Source organism: Pelodiscus sinensis, chromosome 13 (genome assembly GCF_049634645.1).
Source record: "Pelodiscus sinensis isolate JC-2024 chromosome 13, ASM4963464v1, whole genome shotgun sequence".
Lineage (NCBI taxonomy): Eukaryota > Metazoa > Chordata > Testudines > Trionychidae > Pelodiscus > Pelodiscus sinensis.
In genome coordinates, this window is record NC_134723.1 from 24,696,233 (window position 1) to 24,719,329 (window position 23,097).

Consider the following 23,097-nt stretch of genomic DNA (forward strand, 5'->3'; position numbering starts at 1 on the left):
TTAAGGGGGAAGGCTGGGGCTGAGGGAGAGCATGGGTTAGAGGTCAAAGGGCAAAAGGGGGTGAGTTGCAATGGGTCAGTGGTTATGAAGCCAGGTGTGGCACAGCTCGTGCTTCTGTCTTGGTGGCAGCACATCTGAGGGTGTCTGAGTACGGTCAGGGGGCATCAGAGCTTGTGGAACAGGCAGTTGCAGGGTCAGTGGGGCAGGATTAGGGTTTGGCACAACAGGCAGTCATGGAGTCTATGGAGCAAGGGGCACTGGGAGTAATGGGGCAGGATTGGGGAAAATGGGAGGTTGTCAATTTAAGTCAGGGGTTGCTGTGACACAGCATACCAATGCTGGTAGTGAGAACAAATGCAGGATAGGCTCCAGACAAGACAGAGGTGGTTGACAAAAGGAAGTTGGCAGCAGGGGGTGTTGAGAAGCAAGAGATGGTGGGCACCGGGGTGACAAGCTTGGCAAGACAGACTTATGAGGTAATGGGGTTAGTGGGATACAGGAGATAGTGGATGATGTGTTTGGCAGGTTTAATAATAGAGATACAGAGTACCAGGGTTGGCGGGATGAGGTCAGAAAGTGCTACGATTGGAGGTAGAAGGATGTACAGTGACGACGGGGTCAGCAGGTGAGTGGGTTGGTGGCCAGGTAACATTTTATTTGCACATTTTCATATTCATCATGCAAATAATGAATATGCAAATAAAATTTTACCAGTTCACCAAAAGTTTGTGAATGGGTTTGCCGGTCTGCAGTATAAAAAAAAGTTTGGGAATCACTGCTATATGGGACCAAATGCTACTCTTTAGAACCCTGCAGTTGTCTGTATATATTTTAATAGCACTCAGTGGTAAAGTAATAGATTTAAGAAACAAAAAACCCCCAACATTAGCCCAGAAGAAAATAGCATTATTATTACAAGATTTACCTTATGATAATTAGATTTTCGTCTGTAATGATTCTGATCAGGTCTCCTCTGATGGTGCACTGGACTCCCTCCATTGCTGCTGCTGCTACTGTTTGGTGTGCCACCATCTTCAATAGCATCTGGCAGCTGTACACCAGATTGCCTTAGGACCACAAAGTTCACTCTTGCCGCACTGGTCTGCCAGGAAAAGCAAAAGGAGAAGCTTGAAACTACTGGAACATGATTAAAGGGTTAAGTTTCACCATGGCTCATGCAGAGATTTAACTTTGTGACTTCTGATGATCTCTCTGAAAGTTGCATGACTCATACTTTGTGTAGTATTCTGAAAATGTAATAGGCATGCACCTACTTCTAGGGACCAGATAAATCTATGAAAGGAGCTGATAAGGAGCATCATATGTAAAATACAGGAGGTAATTTTTCTCTTCTACTCAGCATTGGTGAGACCTCAGCTAAAGTGCTATGTCTCAGTTTGGGCACCACAATTGAAGAAAGACGGTAAAGGAATTGGAGAGAGTCCAGAGGAGAGCAACAAAGTGATAAGAGGTTTAGAAAACATGGTCTTGAGCAGTGGTTCTCATCCAGGGTTACATGTACCCAGAGGGTCTTCAAAGATCTTCCGGGGGGGGGGGTTCCTCAATTCATTTAGGGTATAGCTACACAGCAGGGTTACAGTTGAATTAAGCTATGCAAGTTCAGCTATGTCAATTGTGTAGCTAAGTTGAAATAGCTTAACTCGGCTTCAAGTGTTGTCTGCACAACAGGAAGCTGAAGGAAGAACCACTCTTCCTTCAACTTCCCTTACTCCTTGTAAAATGAGGGTTACAGGAGTCACAGTAAGAAGTCCTCCAGCTCAACATTATTTTGAAATCAAGGCTTGTAGTGTAGACGTGCTCTTTGTTGTTTCAAAATAACATCAGCTATTCTGAAATAACGCTGCTGTGTAGACGTACCCTTAGATATTTGCCTAGTTTTACAAGAGGTCACATAAAAAGCATTAGTAAAGTCCATGAAAACTAAAATTACACAGACAATTATTTGTTTATACTGCTTTATGTACAATACACTGAAATGTAAGTACATTCCAACATGTGTATGTTTACATTTCGATTATTTGTTTTATAATATATTGGCAGACTTAACTGGAAGAATCCAGGCAAAGCAAGGCAAGGGGCTGGCAGTGTAACAGGTGCAGGAGTGAGGGCAGGGCCTTTGGAATGTGTCTGGGGGGGGAGTGCAGGAGGAAGAGAGCAGGAAGGGTTATGACAGTGAGGGATGGGGGCGAGGAGGGACTCAGGGCAGGGGTGGGTATCACATCCACCAGGGGCCCTTTTTTCTCCCCCGCCCCGGACCCCACTCACTGCTGTGGCCAAGGGCTGGAAAGAGGGAAGGGTTTGAGGCAGGGGAGCTCCTTACCAGTGTGCTAGCAGGCAAGATGGCAGAGCTCCAGCCCCACTGGCCACTCCATTGATGATATGGCAGTCCCTAGTGGCCACTCTGCATATCTCTCCCCCCGTGGGCTCGCTGCCCCTAGTGGCCACTCTTATATTGTGTCCCTCCGAACAGCAGCCTCTCCCTTTGCATGTTATGGAAAACAGTCCTTTCCCCAGGGTTTCTGGTTGTTTTGATACAACCAAACCCTGACCTTGCTTTAAGTTAGGAGAAGAGGAAGCTGCATACCAAATTTGGTGGTCCTAGCTCTTACTGTTTAGCTTGGACCCCCCACCCCCACCAGACATGGGCTGCTGCCGTGGAGCAGCCTGTCTGCAAGGAGCTCAGACCCCCTGCAGAGAGGGGCTGCTGCCTGTGGATCAGAGGCAGCAGCACAAGGTGGCAGGCAGGAGCCGGTCTGCCTGGGAAGCCGGTTTTTAAGCCAGCTCCCCTTGCTGCTGCCTCACATACAGAGGCAACAGTGCAGGGTGACCAGGGGCTCCTTGGGAATGGATCCCGGAGCGCAATGGCTGCTGCCCCGCCTCCAGGAACTATCGAATGGTCATGTAAATGCTAAAATCTGAAGTGGTCACGTGACTATCCAGTTACACACTAATATTCCATGTATATATACACACATACACACACCTGGTGTTACTTGGGTCCTTAACTCAATATTTGTTTTTCTTCATCTAAATCATTGCTCTGGGTAGGGCTGGGAATGAGGGGTTTAGTATGCAGGCTGCCCTGGGTCTCTCACCACAGCAGATTAGGGCCAGGTGAGAAGCACCTCTCTGCGGTCACTACAGCTCCAGTGGGCATGGCTAGGGGACAGTTGCATGTCCCCCAAACAGACAAACTCTCTCAAATATATAGCAGATAGCTGTCTCTATCCATCCTTGCCCCCTGCTGCCCCAATGGGGTTATAGCTGTCCCAGTCCTCATCTCTGGCACCTTGCTGTCCCCCTTGTAATCATTCTATAAAATAACTGCCTCTGCTTTCCATCTAGCCCCTGCTGCTCCCATGTGGCCATTATATAGCAGAGACCTCCATTTCTATTTATGAGAAGCAATCCTATTCTACATCCCATTTTCCTGGCACAACCAAACCCTTTCCTTGATTTAAGTTATGATAAGAGGAAGCTGTATATCAAATTTCAGCTCTTACTGTTCAGGAGTTTTTGAACAGACAGACACACAAACTTCCTCAAATATATACAGGTTGAACTAGTCCAGCAACATGGTCCAGCATGATTTTAGTTAGCCGGTGGTTCACTTATTGTGGGTGTGACCAACTTTCCCATGGTCCATATTAGATTTTATTCTATACATACCCCACCTTGTGGTCCAGTATTTTGACACTTACTAATTTTAACAGTATGTTTTGGGGCTTTTCAGTCAGTCCTCAACTCTAGAAAGTTGTTTATCATGAACATTTGTTGACTTACTCTCCATAATTATCAGAACTCTTCCCTTTTTCCTCCCACTACTGACTCCCCAAATTACCAGAAAAAGAACTAATTCTCTCTTATCCTTGGATCTTTTCTAAGGCTTAAACTATAGGTTCTGGTGAAATTCCCAGTGTTTGTCATAATTTTCAGGGGGAAAAGTAACAGCTATAGAAGCAGGAGGTTACTACCTCATGAGACTATTCCACTAAATAACATTTTAACTGAGAATTTTATCACCAGCATTCTCAATGCTTCTGTACTTCCAGGCCACATAGCTTCTATTCAGACCTCCCTAGTTTAGCTCTAGAGAAGCCTCACATGTTTTGTTTCATATATTCTGTCCTAGTCTCTGTTACAGATGTGTGCTTTGTGTGCAGGCATTTCTCTTGTCAAAAGGCTACACATAAAGATGATCAGTGTGCCTTTGCTGCACTCAACTACTGGAGACATCTGACTCACTGTGGTATTGTCAGAGATGACTCATGGAAGATTCCTCCCTGTTAGTTTGTAATAACTAACAAACTAATCCCCACCTGTGTAAGGAAACCACTCTCACAAAAACAGTTACTTAAGGGGATCCAATTTGCTCTGGAACGTTTTGTTAGCCTTTGGGTCAGAAATGGAGTACTGCGCTAGAAATGCAGACAGTCACAGAATTACTAGACAGTGGCTCCATTCAATACATTACCTGTATTATCTGTGCAGCAGTCTCAGGTGTTCCCTGCCTCAGGTCCTGGCCATTTATAGAGAGCACTTTGTCATTCCGACTCAGCTTTCCATTTTTGGCTGCTAAGCCTCCATCAAGCAGGTCCAGAATAAAAATCCCTGTCTCATCAGTCTTCCTAATCAGTTTAATTCCCAGGGGTTCAGATGGGTCTCCCTTCATCAATGTAACATGAATCACTTCCCGGTTAACAGCAGGGCTCGAATCCTGTTGGAGAGTCCTGTTGGAAAACCCCTTTTCCTGCAGGACTATAAGGTGAAGAACAGGACCTGGGTGGCGCAACAAGGAGATAGCTTGGCGATGAGTCACACTGCTGATGTTGACACCATTCACCTAGAAAGAGGAAGGAAAATACACCATTTAGGTCCTGGAGAGCCAAAAGGACTTCCATTCTACCTAATAGCACAAGATTAGCAAAAAAGCACACTTGATCCTCTCTATATGAGGAACCATCTCTGAAATAGCAGCTGGGAGCCCATACTATAGACTTGAAGGTTTCCAGGATCTTCATCCTAAATCTTTCTTTTCTCAAGGTAATTTTGTAACTATTCTTCCTCTGCCAGGGGGCAATCATGTAGGGTTCCATCCTGTCTCATTTGAGTTCCATCCTGTCTCATTTGAGTGTGCTTATGGGGCTATTGGAAAGGTTAGCAAGAAGACAAGGGCACCAACATCTTCAATGTTCTAATGACACCTAGCCTATCCTGTTGAATGTCTTACTCCCTTGGCTGAGACTGGGCGTGGGGTGGGGTGGATGAGGCTCAATGAGATAAGATGGATGTGATGCTGATTGGCTTGGAGAAGCAACTTGAAGATATGACCAAGACTGTATTGGCCACTCTGAATGCATGGGCCTGCCAATCCACTAGAAAGTATGATCGAAGGAGCTCGTTGGATTTCCAGTTTTTGGATTTCTATCTGGCCAGATGCAATATTTCTTTAGGATCTAGACCTCACTACCATGGTATGCACCTTTATCACCTTGAGATTAGACTGCCAGCAATGCTCTCTCCATGAAGCATTAATTCAAATTTGGAAACCAAAGCTAGTAGCACGGAATGTGGCAGCTCATTTGCTTGGCACTAGTATTCCATGCTCTGCACTAGCTGCCAGTTGATTTTCAGGGTGAATTTAAAATGCTATTTTTGACATGCAAGGCTTTAAATGATTTAGGACCTGCCTGTTTGAGAGAACACCTTTCCCCCGTGCAATACTGCTGTTAGAGAGATGAAGTGAGGGGTAAGATAATATATTTTATTGGACTATGGCTACAAATACTCTGCATACAAAGCTCATAAAAAGCTGTCAAATACACGAACTAAATAAAATAGACTACTAAAAATTGAAAAGTTCAAAGAAAAAATAACCTAAGGAGATCTGTAACAATAGGCAGTAAAACATTTTCAGACAGAAGAGGTATGTGTCAAATGGAATGAAATTGTTTTAAAATCCTCTTAGTTACATCTGCTTCCACCACTCTCAACAATACTGCTTCCCCCTTTGCACTTGCACCTTTCAAGTTCGGGATCTAGTAAAAAATAAGAACCAATCCAAACCTTCTGAGGTTTAAAAGTGTTTGACACCTTTTTAAAATTTTCTCATTTCCATGTTGCTGTTAGCCCTCTTCAGTTGGGCTCAGAAATAACCAAGCACTATAAAAGAAGCTGCTGTCACGGTATTTCTGGCCTGATAAAACAGGGAGGGTCAGAAATTACTGAAGACAGTATCCAAACTTGGGATGCTTATCCAAATCTCTTGAGGTTTGCATAGCTGACTTATACATTTTGCTATTCCCTATCATAAAATGCCTTCTCTTGGACAAAGAAAGGTGGTAACTTAACTTTATTATAATGAAACAAACGTACCTCAAGGATATGGTCTCCAGGTGCTATTTTTCCATCTGCAGACACAACAGAATCCCGAAAGACTTCCTGAACAACAACATTCCCTAAAGGGGTGTCTTTGCCTCCAACTATCCGCATCCCTAGCTCTTCTTCTGGATCATCTCGGTGAATTTCAATCATACTTGTTTCAGCCACAAGACTAGCTTTCTGAGGCAGGTCTGATTGTGAGAATCAGAAGAGAAAGCAACACGTGAATACAGATAATATCCCTATGTCCTTTTTCTATTCTAGTTTCACACATACATACACACACATACACACACACGTCTAAGATGTCACAAGATGACTTGTCGTTTTGAAAGTTACAGACTAACACAGCTACACCTTGAGACTTTAAAAGCAAAAAAGTTTAGTGTCCTAGCCTCTCTCTCCATATGTTCCCAACTTGTGCTCACGTGGCGCAACACTGATTATCAGATGGTAAATCAAAAATGGAAAAAAAGCATTTTTGAGGCCTTTTGCAAAAAGATGTTTAAGTTGCAATTTTGATCATCTCTTCTATATCTACTGAGAGGTTATTCTAAGTCAAATTACTTAGAATTGAGGTCTTAGTTCCCAGTCTGATGATCAGGCCATTAGAGAAAGGGACTTAGTTTAGTGCTCGAACCAAAGAACTGGAAGCCTAGAACTCTCCTAGAACTCTCCATTCTAATCAAACACTGCTTTGATGTATGACCTTGGACAAGTCATTTAAGCTCTCTAGTTCCATTTCCCTACCCCCTTTGTAAAATAGGAGTAACATTTATCTATTCAGAGGGCGGAGGAAAATTAATTAATACATCCAAAGCATTCTGAAGGTGAAAACTGTTAGCACTCCCTGCACTTTTGGCAAAGAATGTTAAATCCATCATCACTACACCATTTATGCAAGCCAAGCACTTTAGGTGCTGTAATGAAGGCAATCACAATGCTAGCCAAGTACAACTGTAGTTCTCTATCACACAGTGGCTTTAATAGAAGGACTGATATGTACTTGGGAAAACTCCAACACAGAACCATGTTAATCTACACAGTAACTACTAGACAGACTTCCCGCCTCTCCCCCTAGTTCAATTTAAGTGCACACAGGAATTACAAAAAATATTTTGAAACATGTTATCAAGAGCTTTAGGCTATTGATTGTCATTCTAAAGATTTAATCAAGTGAGTCATAGCTATTTTCATTTGTAGTCTGATAGATTTGAAAGTAATCAGTAAAAACAAATCTAAGTACTAGCATAGGCCATAAAAATGCTTCTGTTTAGTAGGAAGGAAGTAAAATAAACAACCTGAACAAATAGTTGCCTCAAAGAAGTAAATACAAAACCAAAAACAGATTGGTCCAAATTCCAGATACTAGCTGCTTGGCATATTCATGATATGTTTAGTATCCTATTCTGATGGGGGTGATACATACACTTTGTCTCCACACAGCTACAAAAGAATATTATTACTGAAAAGTTTCAGGTATATATTTTTTTAAAATTGGTGCTGTCTCGATAGCTCATTAACCTAGGGTTTGTGAAAGAATCTTGCAGTATTTTGTGTACTGTACATGGCCAATATGAGAGGGGATAAGGGAACTACTACTCTTATTAGGGTTGCCAATTCTGGTTGGATGTATTCCTGGAAGTTTCATCACATGACAGTCCTGGAGGCTTAGGAACCTCAGTTCTTAGTTAAAGAACTTTAGTGCTAGTGGCAGAGGCCTGTGTTGTTTCAAATTGAAAGGGCAAGAGTAAAAAGCAAAAGTTGAAGCTTAAAACTATAGTAGGGTTCCAAGTTTTTGTACATACAGTTATGAGCAGAATCCATGACCAGCTCTTTTAAAGACTATCCCTAACATCACTTAAAATTGTTTTTAAAAGGCGATTTGAAACTGAATTGCATTTTGTAGTGTTAAATGCAGCAGTGTCAATGATACTTTGTTGGTAACTGCAGAGAGAGTGACATTACCACCTTCTTCGCCCTCCTCAAAGGCTGGATTAACTAGTCCTGGCTCCGCAGACCCCAGAGATACTACAGCCGCTATAGAGCTTTCTGCCACCAGTGATGATACTCTGTCCGGTGGTTCCACCTCTCTAGCAGTGTTTGTTTCCTCCATGGTAACAGGATCTTCCTTCCCTTTGGAATGAGGATTTTTTCTCCTTTCTAGTTCTGATTTGTATTTCTTGAAGCCAGGACACCTAGAGAGAGTTTGGAAGCAACAATCTCAGCTTATACAGTAAATTTAGCATATACAAGCACTGAATAACTAAGGTGGTTCAGGAAGAAGGATTCAGTTTTGTCAGTCACACATTTTCTTTCCAGCTACCGGTGCTACCAGAGATTCATTCAAATTTCAGCCTCAAATTGACACTGGAAGAAGAGAGAGCGGCAGAGAAACTCCTTTGTCAATTGTTTTTAGTTAAGAGACTGATTAGTTTAATAAATCTGAGCAATACAGTAGGAAGGAGTTTCCTTTGTTAAGATATTTACCATTCCAGCCCTGCTGCTCCCAATGAAGGTGACAATATATTTTGTAAGGCATAAGCAAATACTTATTCCTTCTGTTCTTTTACAGCCAAGGCCAGAATGTTAACCACACATTTGAATCTCAAAGGTTTTATAGCCTTGAATATGCCATGGTTTCCACCAAACAAGCAACATACAAGACCAAGTGAGGCAACATGAGGAATTTTGCACTGCTGCTGCTGTACCCAGTTTATTATAAATAGAAGTTCTCTCTCATCAAGAAGTTCTCTTATCCATCCAGTTTTTCTCATAAGCACTGACAACATTTTAAAAAGCACCCCCCAGACCTTGTACCTGGCAACCCAATAATCAATCAAAACGTTACAGAAGTAGGAGGAGAAGGAAAACAAACTTAAGCTATTACTACCATGTGTAAGAGGATGGATGGCAAGTTCAGGTGGTGATGCACAAGTGACACTGGAGGCTCAATGGTAGTTCCTTTTCCATGAATCATTACTGAACCAGTACTTCACAACTATGATATAGGATACTATGTTATGGGAGTTACCATTGTGTCCAAATCAAATTCCATTTGGAGTATTTATATTTTGGCTACTAAAGTCCTTCTGCAATTTCACCTACTCTTGTATTTCTTCCTAGTCACTCTACACCCAAGCTAAGGATGGCCAAAGATGCCTCTCAAAGGCACAGGGCAATCAAACCTAATGTCCAAAATAGATCTGCTTGTTGACAAATTGGAGGCCCAAGGAATGGTCCTCAGAGCCATTTCAATTATTAATATCGGCATCTCCCTAATACACTGTTGAGATCTTTGCAGTCTGGCTTCAGAGTGCAGGGAAAAATTCAACAAGACTAGTCGTTATTGCTGCTCATTCTTTTTTTCAAGCCACAACTGTGGCTTGGTCTCACTAAAGGTCATCACAAACTGAAGCAAAATACTTTCCATATGGTGGTTTTATGCCACTTAGAATCTATCTTGAATCACCTTTATGTTAACACAGTCCATATATTTTAAAAAAATACTAGACTCTTGGAACCTGTTTTCAGTACTGATTAAGTCACAATGGACTAAACTGCAAGCCACCAAAATATGGTCCGAAAGGTTAACCTTCCAATACGTAACTGCATATTCACTAAAGCTGAACGACATTTCAGCTAGCAGAGATAAGATATGAGCACTTTTAACTCACAGTTACAGGGACTTGGGAAGCGGGGGAAAAAGAATATTCAGTGCTGAAAGTGTGCATAAGGCTCAAGTAAAACAGTACCAGCCTTTAAGAGCTTATAGCGTAAGACACAGGAACAGGAGATAGGATGCACTGCTAAATCTAGAGACTCAAATAGGTTTATTTTTTGAAGAGGGGCTAGGTTTTAAAATAATCGTGAACTCTCAACCTGTATATTGAAAGTATGGATAAAGATAGGGAGAGTGCACCTTAGCTTTAGATACCACAAGAACATGCAACAGAAACACACAAATGCTGCTTTCTTTACCTCAACTACCACCTGCACATTTGTTGACTTTGGTATGGCTATAGACAACCATGATATATTCAAACGGTATCAAATCTATTATGTGTTCCCCATTACATATAAACACAATGTGCGGTCACTGAAACTTTGCCTTTGTTTACAGTATGGCTTGCTCCCAGCTCCATTCTGGGTAATCATTAACTAAGAACAAAGGTTCTTCAAACTCCATGGAAAGATTCCTTTGATGTGTGCACTTTTCTAAAACCATAGTTCTTTGTTCCAGCTCAGATAGTCAGCAATGGAAATGCCAAAAACATCTGTGCTGAGAAGTCAGACTCCCTTTCTCTATATACACATTTTCATTTGCATCTATCCTTATGGAAGAGTGAAGACAGATAATGACATTATAAATAGGTAATTCAGCAAATGCATAATGCATAGGGTGAAAGGAGTTCCACTATTTGGATCAAAGACTCGTATGTTACACCAATTAAGCTAGCAGTGTTTTACCCCTCATTTCTTTCCTCTAAGTGTTCTGGAGCCATGCACTGTGTTTGCAGCAAGAGGTATATATGTTTATAATTACTTCAAAGACGCAGGTACATAAAGACTATTCAGTTAAAAGGAGCACTGTACTCATGCACAGGTCAGGAGCTTGTTGCATTCAGTTTAGTATTGATTCTGCTTATCTGTCTCAACACACAAGTAGTTTAACCTGCACCCTCAACACAGATGCATTAACTACCCAAACATGTAAGTACTGTCTTCAACCTCTCACCTTACTGGCCCCTTCTTCTGTCATTTCTTCCTGATGTTCCGATCTTAACTTAGTTTCTAAATTGTTCTGGGTAAGGAAGCCATTTTTTTGTTCACTAAGGCACCACAAATAGTGTTACAACACTAATAATTATATTATGTAAACATATACACACCTGTTCTGTAAGTGAGCTTCTAGTTCACACCTCTGCATAGTCTGCTGACACTCTTTCTGGAATGGACAGAGGATAGTCAACTTATCCAGCAGGTTTCTCACTAAAATACTAGACTTCCTGCAGTGTTGGAAACACAGTTTTTTCCGATCCATGGGACAAAAGTTATACTCCTGCATGAAGTTCTCAAGGCACTTGAAACAGTATGTATGTCCACAGGGAGTATCCATGGGCTGCAGCAAAGGCTGAAGACAGATATGGCAAACCAATTCATCATCTGCTTCATCTTGGAAGTTATAAAGATGATTGTCCTGTAATAGGTGGCATTGGCCACATTTATGGCAAAGTTCACTGATTTTGGAGTCCTGCTCTTCCATTTCAGGGTCAGCCATCATATCCAACATCGGAAGAAAGTCTGTCAGTTTGAAGAGCAGAAGTTAGTGATCGGACAGGACTTCCCTAATGAAAAGGGGGAGGGGGAGAGAGAAAATTAATCACTTAGTTGTCTAAAATGCAAGTGAAGAGGCCACTGTCAATTTGATATCTAGTCAGCTAAAAGTATGTTAAATGTAGTTTTAAGAAGTACACCTGTCCCAAGTCCTCCTGCCAATCTTTTTGATTTTGCATTCTCCTCCCACTTAATTTCTCCTTTCTGCTGTAACTATGAGAGATACCAACCTACACAATAGGGGAATGTAAGACCCTGATTTAACAAGCAATTGTGCATCTGTTTAAGCATTTTGCTGATTTGGATTCTGAAAGATTGTGCATGGGGAACAGTGACACTGACTAGACACAGTTGTGTCAAATACAAAACAAACTAAATTGAAATTCTTATTTCTTCTAATTACAATAATCAGTGCAAGAAAAAGTGACTTTGTCTTTCTGATTGGTATTGCATGTCTTTATCTTAAAGAGATTAGTGTTAGTGGGGAGATTTGGGAGTGCAGGAGGAAGAAGCAGTGGAAAGAAAATTTTAAGTCTAGGAGGCATTTCCTTCCTCCCAGCCCCCTCCCAAAAAAGCCCCTATTCATTTTAACCATGGGTATATTCTTCACTACTCACCCAGGCACACCTTCTGCTTGTGTTCAATGGGAACTTATTATAAAACAGTTGATTTTTTAGAAAAACAGATAGAAATATCCATCTAGGCCACTACATAATTCAATATCGTGTACCCAAAGTACTTGAACTTCATTAATTTTCTAAATAAACCTCAAAGTTGTGGATGATGAAGTTAATGGGGCACATTCAGATCTGTGCAGCTGGGACTACATAGATTTTGATAGAGTTGCATTCTGAATAATGCCTTGCTCATCATGCTGAGGATGTTGGTTTTTTTAATTTGGCAGTTGTAGTACAGTAAGTTGTAAGGGAAGCCCACAAGGATGGAATTCTACATCCTGTACTTTTCTAAAACTTACATAAAAATAATTAGGAATGAGAGCATTCTAGTGTGCAATAAGGATGTTAAATTGTAGTTATCTGGCTAATCGTGTAGTTAATATAATCTCTATCAACTACACGATTAGTTGATACGGACCACTGTGCAGAGCCGCAGCAGGGGTAGATCCAGGAGCTGGCTTGAACCGGGACAGCTGAGTCCCAGCTCGTGCTGGCTCCAGGAGCCACCCAAGTTGCAGATCTGCGTTTTAAATGTAGTAAGAGTCGCCAGGCAGCATCCTGGACCAGCATGAGCCGAGACTGCTCGATCCCGGCTCATGCTGAGTCCAGCAGCCCTGTTTGAAGTGGCCAGCACTGTCCACTGTGAACAGAGGCTGCTCTGGCACCAGCCCCTGTTCGTGGTAGCCCACGAAGTAGGGCTGCTTGGCGGCAGCAGTCCCTCTCTGGAGGGGGAGGAGGAGAGGAAGGGGAAGTTCCCCCCTGGAAACCCCAGGGACAGGGGCTGCTTCGCAGCAGCTTCCCCTATCCCCTCGCCCCGGCTGCTTCTGATAGAAGTAGTGGGGGGTGGGAGGGCAGGGTGGCATCATGGAGACATTGCTAAGGGGGAAATCAGCTCTTAAGCACTGGCTCCTGTTCCCCCCATTGCAGCCTTTCATTGAGGCAGCTGATGGGGGATGGAGGAAGCAAGTAGTTGATACTTGTCAACTACCTATAAGCTTATGCTTGCTAACATCCCTAGTGTGAAAAGTGCACAAAAATAAATTTTGGATTTGCATGACGTGTCTTGAAACAATTCCTTTACAGAATGTGGAAAAGGTTTAAATCTTGGACAGAGCTTGTTTATTCAAATGCCTGGAGGAGGCTGTACAGAGGAACAGTAACTTACCAAAAACTGTAAGTATAAGTCAGTCAGTTACTGTAAGTGACTCATCACAACTTCCCAGTCTAGAAAAAAATAGAAGGCATATTTCAGATAATAGGAGAATGTTAACAATATACAAGCCCATGTAGTGTAGATGAGGAATGTGGTATCCCATGTTCCAGCACTGTAGAAACCCCAGCATTTGCCAGCTGTAGCAGGCAAGTACATATAGCTAAAGCAGTGGTTTTCAAATTTTTTCTCTCATTACCTAGTTGAGGAAAATTGTTGATGCCCTCAACACAATTTGAATAGAGCATGGACTCCGGGGTGAGATTGAGGATGAGACCTTTAGGGTATAGAAGGAAGCTCAGGCTTTGGGGGAGGGGAGGAGTAAGGGGTACAGCAGCAGGGGCTTACCTTGAGCTGCTCCCAGTCAGCAGTGCAGCAGGGAGAGAGGCTGGGAGGGATGGGGGGGTAAAGCTGGCTTCCTGCTTCTCCTGCACTGCAGACCACGCTGGTCTCCAGAAACAGCCTGCAGCAATTTCCCCGGCCAACGGGAGTGCAGAGCTAGTGCTCATGGCAGGGGCACTGTGCAGAGCCCTTTGCACTCTCCTCCCCACACCTCACCTAGGAGGAGACTGTTGCTGGCAACTTCTAGGGCACAGTACAGTTTGAACTGTCAGGAGAGGCAGACAGCCTGCCTTAGCACCCCCACTGATCACTCTGCAGCAACAAGACCCAGTGCCTGACATTCCACAACCCAGTACTGGGTCATGACCCTAAGTATGAAAACCATTGATCTAAGGCACATAGGTACAGCCTCATTTACCGTATCTTTCAAAAAAAGGAAACTTCTTGGGCCTCACTTATCTTGAAAACTAAGAGGTACTAACATTACAACTTTAGACAAGCCCCTGGCACTACTTAATACTTCCTTTCAGTCAGTCCAATTCCAACAACTTAACACCCCCATCTGCCACACCATGCTTTAGCTATCAGGAAGACACAGAATCACAGCTGTAATTCTGGTTGTATGCTACATGTTTTAATAGTTAGATAAAACACTGATTGGTTTTAAAAAAATACATACTCTCTCAGTGAAAACCAAGAATTCACTCTCACTTTTGCTGATAAGCCATTTTTCAAATGAATCCTACAGGATTTCAATCTCTGTTCTTTCTGCTACAATGGTAAGAGGTAAATCCCATATGTCATTTATAGACTAATGGAAAAGACTTCTGTATCTGACTCCAATAAAAAAAAATAGTTCTAAATGTTATTTCGCTATAATCTCAATGTTAACTCCAAATCAAATTTCTGAAGGGTCCACATTTAAAAATAGGAAACTGGACGCCTAATTTGTCTAACAACTCTAAGTGCTCAGATAGCATTTACCTTATATCACTGTCCTTTCAACAAAGAGGAAGTTGCTTCAAACATTTGCACACCCACTGGCAAGCGTACCTTGCTAACAGCACTAGTGAGGCAGCAAGATTGAACATGCCTGTTTGCTGTTCCTTGATTTCAAACAAAGCAGATGTGTTCAGTGTAAATAAAATTAATAAGAAGTTACTCAGCAAAGACAACTGTTTAAGTATCAGTTTTGATACATTACATTTTTAGAGGATGCCATTCCAGCACTGTGGGTACAGTTCTACTCTCATACTGGTCTGAGTGCATTAGCTTTTATAGAAGCACTCTAATCGAGTATTATACCAAAAGCGAGAGCACAATTAGGCCCTGTAAACTCAGATTCAAGTTTTAAAGATACAATTGAAAATATGCCTGGAGTTATTATGGGCAGTTTCTATCAAGTTTAAACTTCTCATTCTCACCTTAGAGGGCCAAAGATCAACTCCTTTCCATCTCACCACACTTTCGTTTATACTCTCAAGCTTCAGCAACACCGCTTAGGCCAGGTCTATACTAGATTGGAAAGTCAGCTTACCATAAGCCGAGCTCAGCGCTGTCCTCACTGCGGGAGGCTGATGGGAGCAAACACTCCCCATTGGCTTCCCTGAGCAGGAATCGGCTGCAGCTGCCCTCAGTCTTCGATTTATGGGTCTATACTAGACCCACTAAATTGACCGCCGGAATGTCAATCTCCAGTGTGGTGAGTGAAGATATTCCCATAGCTTTCTTCCCCTGCTTCCACTTTTTTGCCTTCTTCTAGGTTGTGGCTTAAGACAATGTGCTAAGCTCCCTATATTATTCAAATCTCTAAAACCCTCTTTTACCACAAACACCAACTACATCAGTCTACCCCAACACAAAGACAAATGTTGTCTTTTACTCTTTGCACTACACAAACAGACACTATGAAGAAGCCAAAGGGCAGCTTACTGTTTACTAAATTGTGGTGTTTTAGATGCTGCTTGTAATTATTAGAACTGGGAGCACTGGTTGTTGGAAATCTGGACGCACAGGAAACAGGAAGGAGGGGGGAGAAGATGGGCCAGGCCTGAGTGAGAGCTACAGAGGGGAGCAGCAGCAGCTTTGTAAAGAGGTTTCACCTTTGTTAAATAAAAGCCTGTTTAAGTTGCTCCTACCTTGCTTGCATGAGACAACATAAATATACACAAATCTGTAAAGCCTAGCTGCGTGCTATTATTGCTCTTGACTGTTTTCTGAGTGCTTCTAAAACAAAGAATACAGTGAATGCCACTGAGGATTCTTCAGACTACACTATCCCAATACCTGTGGTGTCCAATCAGTTCTGAAGCAATCGCCACTATAGTGGTTACTGCTATAGCGAACTAGCCACAGTCAACTGGCCAACTAGCCACATGTGGCTAGCAGCTAGCATACTGGACACCACAGTCCTATATGCTACAGAAAGGGAAGAAGATAGAGCAGGAGGAATAAATCCTAGAAAGCAAAAACTTTCCTCTAGATTTTACAATATAGCATGTCTTATATACATCAGAGTGGAAATTCCTTAGAAAGGAACTATTGTGTTTTGGCTTTACCACACCAAATGCATCCTAGAGTATTTATTTAAAAAAAAAAAAAAAGCGCACAGTAGAACCTCAGAGTTACTAACACCTCAGTAACAGAAGTTGTTGTAACTCTGAAATGTCTGCAACTTGTAAATCTGACCAACACATGATCATTTTTTCAAAAGTTGACATTTGAACATCGACATAATACCTTTGAAACTTTCCTGTACAGAACAAAAATGCAGCTTTCCCTTTTTTTAGTAGTTTACATTTAACACAGAATTGTATTTGTGTGGGTCAGATGGTTTTGTTTTGATTTTGGGGAGGGATTCAGTTAGAAATGGTGCGTGTCGTTGATTGGTCAGTTCGTAACTCTGTAGTTCCTAACTGAAGTTCTATTGTATAGCCTATGTTCTTGTACTATAACACTGAATTACAGAATAATCAAAATTGGGTGTCTTCCTTTCTCTATTAGGTTGTCTAGTATGCCAATACAAAACCATTCCCTGAAATCTGTTAGTTAGTGGATTGACTATTCTTATTTCAGTTGTGTCAAGTAATGGAGCTCCCAGCACTCCTTGTATCAGATATAGATGCCCTTTCTGTGCTCATCTACAGATTAGGAATAGCACTAATTAATAATGTAGCGTGCCAATAAACACACAATGAACCTTTCAGTACCATGTCAGGCTATGGAATTCCAATTACAATTAAATTCAGATATACTCTTAAACTTGCAAATGCTAATTCAATACTCTCATAATAGGATATTTTTCAAAAGAATGCTAGTTTAAAACTTGTGGGCAGGGGGAGGGTGTTTTGTCCATTCAAGGAATTATACTTCTGCCTGTACTAACCTTATCTATACTACTGTAGTACCTCTTTTCCAGAAAAAGAATTGTGGTTGGTCTTAAAGTACCCAGATACAGACAGTCCCCGGGTTAGGTCAATCCGACTTAAGTCGGACCCCTAGTTACGAACGGGGGGGGGGGGGGGGGGAGACTCAGCTAGTGCGGGGTGCCTCCCCCACTGTCGCCGCCTCCGGCGGCGCGGGGGCGCTTCCCCCCAGCAGACCAGGGAGACACGGAGCTAGCGTCCTCCATGGCGAGAAAAGCTGCTCCGCGTCTCACTGGTCTGCTGGGGGGGTGCAGCTAGTGCGCCGCCTCCCCCCCCCCCCCAGCAGACCAGGCTTTTCTCTCCGCGGGACCGCCAAGATGCACCGCGGTCCTGCCACCAGTGTCCTCCACGGCGAGAAAAGCCAGTCCGCGTCTCCCTGGTCTGCTGGGGGGGGGGGAGGGGCGCAGCTAGTGCGCCTCCCCCCCCCCCCCCCCCCCCAGCAGACCAGGCTTTTCTCGCTGCTGGTCAGTTTCAGCAGCAGCTTACTTGGGGACGCCTGGGGTAGAGCAGCTGGGGTGCTGCCGGGTTGGTCCAGTAGCGCCGAGGAGCGGCGCTACGGGACCAACCCAGCAGTACCCCAGCTGCTCTGCCCCTGGCATCCCCAAGAGCAGCTGGGGTGCTGCCGGGTTGGTCCCGCCTCGCCAAGGGTCGGCGCTACCAGACCAACTCAGCAGCACTCCAGCTGCTCTGCCCCAGGCGTGTCCGATTCAGCCGCTGCTGGTCAGTTTCAACAGCGGCTGAATCTGGACGCCAGTTCCAACTTACATACAAATTCAACTTAAGAACAAACCTACAATCCCTATCTTGTACGTAACCCAGGGACTGCCTGTATTACAGTATCACTGTTTGACATGCCATCAACTGAAGGTCTGTCATTTCCCACAATTTCCACTTCCTGTTTTCAGCACTTATAGCTCAACCATAAAAAAAATAGTTTGGAGCACAGATGTGCAAAATAAATTGGGCAGATAGACCTGGATTATATATATGTATACCCCATTCCCTGGAATCCTCTATCTAAATGCTTGACAATCTGATGTATTTATCCTCACAACACTCCAATGAAGTAGGGAAATTATACTATTTCCACTTTACAGATAAGAAACTGAACCAGAAGTGACTTTCCCAATGTCCTACAGAAAGTCTATGGCAGAACAGAGAATTGAACTTGGGTCTTCCAAGACGTAGGTCCCCCAAGATTTAATTTTAAGAATTAGATTTATTCTGCATTGCCTGTGACCAGGGCCAACCAAGGGAGCCGGTGGGGGAGAGGAGATTGTGCAGGCCGCCCGCCAGGTTCTCTCCATAGCTAGCTCACTGGGGAAGCAGTGGACAGACGTCTGAACTGCCCACGACTATGAGGATAACGGATGGGGCTCCCCGGGGCCATACTGCTCTGGGGAATGCCAGGGGCTGTGCTACATGTTCAGGTGCCCCTCTGCAACCCAGGACTACTGCAAGGCTTCTCCCTGCTCCCTTCTCCAGAATCCAGATAAGCTGTGGGAAAGGAGAGAGGGCAGGAAGCCTCCAGCTTCCATTTAGGGTTGCCAGGTGTCCGTTTTTTAACTGGACAGTCAAGTATTTGAGTTTTTTGTTCGGGAAACAAATACTGTACTGTGGGACATGGGGACCAACATGGGTGGGGGAGGGAACCCTGCCCAGTACCAGCCCAGGAACCTTACCTGTGGCTGGCAACATTCAGAGCCACTCCCGTGGCTGGCCAGCCCCTGGATGGTCACTCTGCAGTATGACTGTCCCTCCTCCCCTCTGCTTCCTCAGGCCTTTATGCAAAGAGGTGCGGGTGTGCAAAGTCACCCCACCCAGTATGAGATAGCTCTGGGGCTGCCTTCCTGGTGGACCGCCACTTGAGCTCAGCTCCCCTCCTACCCTCCACTGCACGTAGCCAACACTGGTGCTGGAGCAGCATCCCCCTCTCCCACCCTGTGCGGCTGGAGCACCAGCACCTTGCTTGGGGGTGGGGGAAAGAGGGAGATCCAGCTCACAGGGAAGAAGTGCTCTCCCTTCCCCAGCTGGAGGAGGGTGAAGAGGAGGAGGAGCGCCTTTTCCCTGTGAGCTGGATCACACAGCAAGGCTTGGGGCTTTCTCTTTCTCCCCACCCGCCCCCCACAAGCAGGAAGCCAGCACTGGCGCACCAATAGAATCTGGCCAATGGGAGCAGCAGGAGGAAGTGTCTACGACTAGCACAGGACACAAAAGCAAGTAAGTGTCCCCACGCCCTCATACCCTCAGCCCTCTCAAATACCAACATCCTACCGAGACCCCACACCTCCAGCCTGCTCCTGCATCCTAACCCTTGGCCAAACACCTATCCCTACCCTCTTCCTGCACCTTCCCTCCTGGCCACACACGGCACCCTCCCTTGCTCCTGCTCCCTCCACCTGGCCAGACACCCTACTCCCAGCCTGTTTCTGCATCCTACCTCCCATCCAAACCTTGCAACCTCTCCCACTTCTATGCCCCACCTCCCTCCCAGATCCTGCACCTATCCCACTCACTGGCAACCCTGTCCCACACTCTGAACTCCTCATTTTTGTCCTTACCCCAGACTCTGAGGGGGTCCATAAAATCCACTATCCCTGGAACTCCAGAAGAGTAAATCTGGCCTATGGGAAGCCCCAAACCTCAGTCCTTTCTGTCCCTCTCCCGGTGGGGCTGGAGCACCAGAGGAGTGAAGTGTCTCAGTTGGGGACCACATTACTGAGGGTTGGGGGAGGAGGGATTGGAAGTGGGTTTTTTTTTTTTTTTGGCTTCTCACTTGTGTGGTCCTCAACTGATTTTTCTGTGGGTGAGTAGCCTCCCAAAAAGTTTCTCCACCCCTGCCATAAAGCAAACATGGGAAACTTTTGTGTTGGACACAAATTAATATTTTACTTTATTTAAAATGAAGTTTGATAAACTACCATGAGAAAGTTAAAGCACTTAGTCTGTTTAATAATTTAAATGAATATTTCCTTTATTACTGGTTACATTAAACCATTCTCCCTTAGCTGCAGCACTACCAAAATGGCTTAGGCGTAATTATGTAATTAACAGCAAGTTTCCATTAGTAACTGGTGGTCCACGGAAAGGCTTGCATTCAGCCAGGTGGGCCACGGGCCAAAGAGTTTGAGAACCACTGTGTTATGGGAATGGGAGAGTGCTGTGTTGGGGGGAATGGGCAGGTGAGGCTGGTGGCAGTGTGGCAATGCCAGGGGAATGGCGCCTCCAACCTGTGAGGAGCAGCCCAGGCCTGGCACTGCTAGCTGAAAGCCCCACCCACACTCACCTCGCACTGGCCACACCGAGCAGGTAGAGCAGCAGTAGGCAGAGGCGGCTGAGGGAGAGCAGGGCCATAGCGGTTGCGCTGCCCGCCATGATCTCAGAAGGTAATTTCTATAAAACCTTTATTGGAGTATAAATTTTTAGTATGTTATAACAAAATCATTTTACCAATCACTGTTTCCACTCAAATTTTTATTAACTTCTCTTATGCACACTTATAAAGGCGTTTAAAGTAGTCATGCAATATTTTAAATAATTGCACTTCAAGTGTACAAAAAGCACCCTCCCACAGAAATTCCTGTGTATGGGCCTGATCATTTTTTCCTGCTAGCCAGTAGGCTTCTCCCTGCCCCTTCCTTCTGGCCAGCTAAGGACTCTAGTTCCACCCAGCCCCTCCCTTCTGGGGAATACAGAGCTGTGACTGTGTCCCCCTCTGCGAGGAGCAAAAGTTTGCAGCGTGTGAGTGAGCCTGTGGGGGTTGGGCAAGGCTTGGGAAAGAGGGAGCTGAACTCAGGAAGTACAGCCAGGAACTGACTTCAGGGAACAGTGTGTGTGTTGGGAGCAGGGGCGGGAGGAACCAAGCTGGGGATGGCTGCCACAGGAGTGAGGCTGGGAAGGGAAAGGATGGGGGCATACATGTAAAAGGCTGATGCTCAGTGCAGGGAGACCCTGCGCAAACCAGTAATCAGCTTCTCCCAGCTCACGTTGGATCCCTCCTGCTGTGCCTTTTAAATGTATTAAGAGCCAACAGGTTATCGCTTATCGACTAGTTGATGGAATATCCATCAACTAGTTGATTAAACTAAATTTAACACCCCTAATTTATACCAATATAAAAGATCAAAATCCAAACAGAATTGTTCATACTGCAGAAGCATCATCATTTCTATTTTACACTATTTTTTCTTTTCACTTTAAAACTACCCCATGGAAATTCTCTATGCTACATCGGATCCCCTGTATGATGCATGTTTTTAAAAGTTACAGAATATCAGTTGCATGTGTTACAAGACCATAAAGATTACATTATAGCCTGTTAAAGTACAACTTTACAAAGGAAGAGCAGCTGATTTAAATGGTACTCCTGGGGAAGTAAAACAAACTAGGGATGTTAAATTTTAGTTAACCAAATAATCACTTAACCTTATGAATTCTTATCGGTTACATGACTATTCTATAGTCCCCAGAGGTGGGGATGGCAGCCAGTGCAATTCGGTCCCACTCCCAAAGAGCCCCCTGCCACTCTGCATTGCTGCCTCTGATACAGGAAACTGCTCCGGGAGGGGAGACAGCTTAAAAAACAGCTCCCCTCACCGATTGGCTGCCTGTCGCCCTGCGCTGTGAGTGTGGGGTGCAGTGTGGGGTGACAGCAGCCCATCCAGGGGACTGAGCTCCTGGACCCAGCATGAACTGGAACTGAGACAGGCTGCTGGCCAGTCTCCTAAAAAACTGACTCCTGATACACTTTAAATGCAGAACCACAGTGGGGATATGTCCCGGACTTGGCGCAAGCCGGGACTGAGCCAGGCTGCTGGCCAGTCTGCTAAAAAAATTACTGGTGGAGAGGTGGAGGGTTGGGGGTGGAAACTGCATGTAATCTATAGCATTAACCGATAAGCTTTTGCTTATCAATCGACTACACTATTACATTCCTAAAACAAACCAGACAAGGTAGACATGGAATTTGGCAACTTTCATTACCACCCTTCTATGAATGTCCACTTCCTGGCCCAGGTTAATGATATAGCAACTAGGGATGTAAGCAACTAGTTGACAATCCGATAAGCATAAGCTTATTGGATATTTGACTAACAATGCAACTAGTCACTCTCTCCGCCCTCCCACCCCCAGCTGCCTCTATCAAAGAGAGGCAGCAAGGGAGGGAGCAGGGGCCGGTGCTGGGAAAAGCTGGCTTAAAAGCCGGTTCCTCCCAGCACCATCTTCGCAGGAGGCAGGGGAGATAGAGGCACATCAGGAAATGGCACAAGCGGGAACTGAAGCAGTCTCCACTTGCACGGGTTCTGCTGTGATTCTTCTTTTGAAATGTACAAGAGCCCTGCTCTTCTATACATTTCAAAAGCAGAAGCCCCGCAGGGGAGCCCCTGCTGGCCCTGCACTCCCTGCAGGGCTTCTGTTTTTGAACTGTAGCAAGAGCCTGGCAGTTGAAAGGTGGAGGTGCCCTTAACTAATGAAGTAGTTGATGGAAATCCCATCAACTATTCGATTAGTTAATTAATCTAAATTTAACATCTCTAACAGCAACATCACTCTTCTGGCAATTCTAATATTCTAAAGCAAAGGAACTCCATTTTTAATCTCGTCTTACTTATAACAGTGTAATTTGTTTTATTTTTTTTTCAATCATTATTCCTAATTCATAGCCACGTAACACAAAGATAATCTAGCTCTGTCATTATCCTGG

General features: G+C 44.2%; 1 protein-coding gene across 9 annotated transcripts in view; it reads right to left on the bottom strand.

The window, feature by feature from the left end:
- Positions 1-23,097, bottom strand: part of LOC102448049 (ligand of Numb protein X 2-like) — a 54,222-nt gene that overhangs the window by 18,534 nt on the left and 12,591 nt on the right. For 2 of the 9 annotated variants that reach the window (XM_075940864.1, XM_075940859.1), the window contains exons 2-7: positions 13,582-13,640; positions 11,295-11,706; positions 8,371-8,600; positions 6,397-6,593; positions 4,496-4,864; positions 926-1,102 (exon numbers count right to left, since the gene is read on the bottom strand). In XM_075940864.1, the coding sequence (XP_075796979.1) occupies positions 926-1,102; positions 4,496-4,864; positions 6,397-6,593; positions 8,371-8,600; positions 11,295-11,695 (1,374 nt within the window). In that variant the 5' untranslated portion in view covers positions 11,696-11,706; positions 13,582-13,640. Of the gene's footprint in view, positions 1-925; positions 1,103-4,495; positions 4,865-6,396; positions 6,594-8,370; positions 8,601-11,294; positions 11,751-13,581; positions 13,641-20,679; positions 20,796-23,097 lie in introns of all 9 variants that reach the window. The other 7 variants (XM_075940861.1, XM_075940858.1, XM_075940862.1 and 4 more) reach the window with 6 other exon arrangements.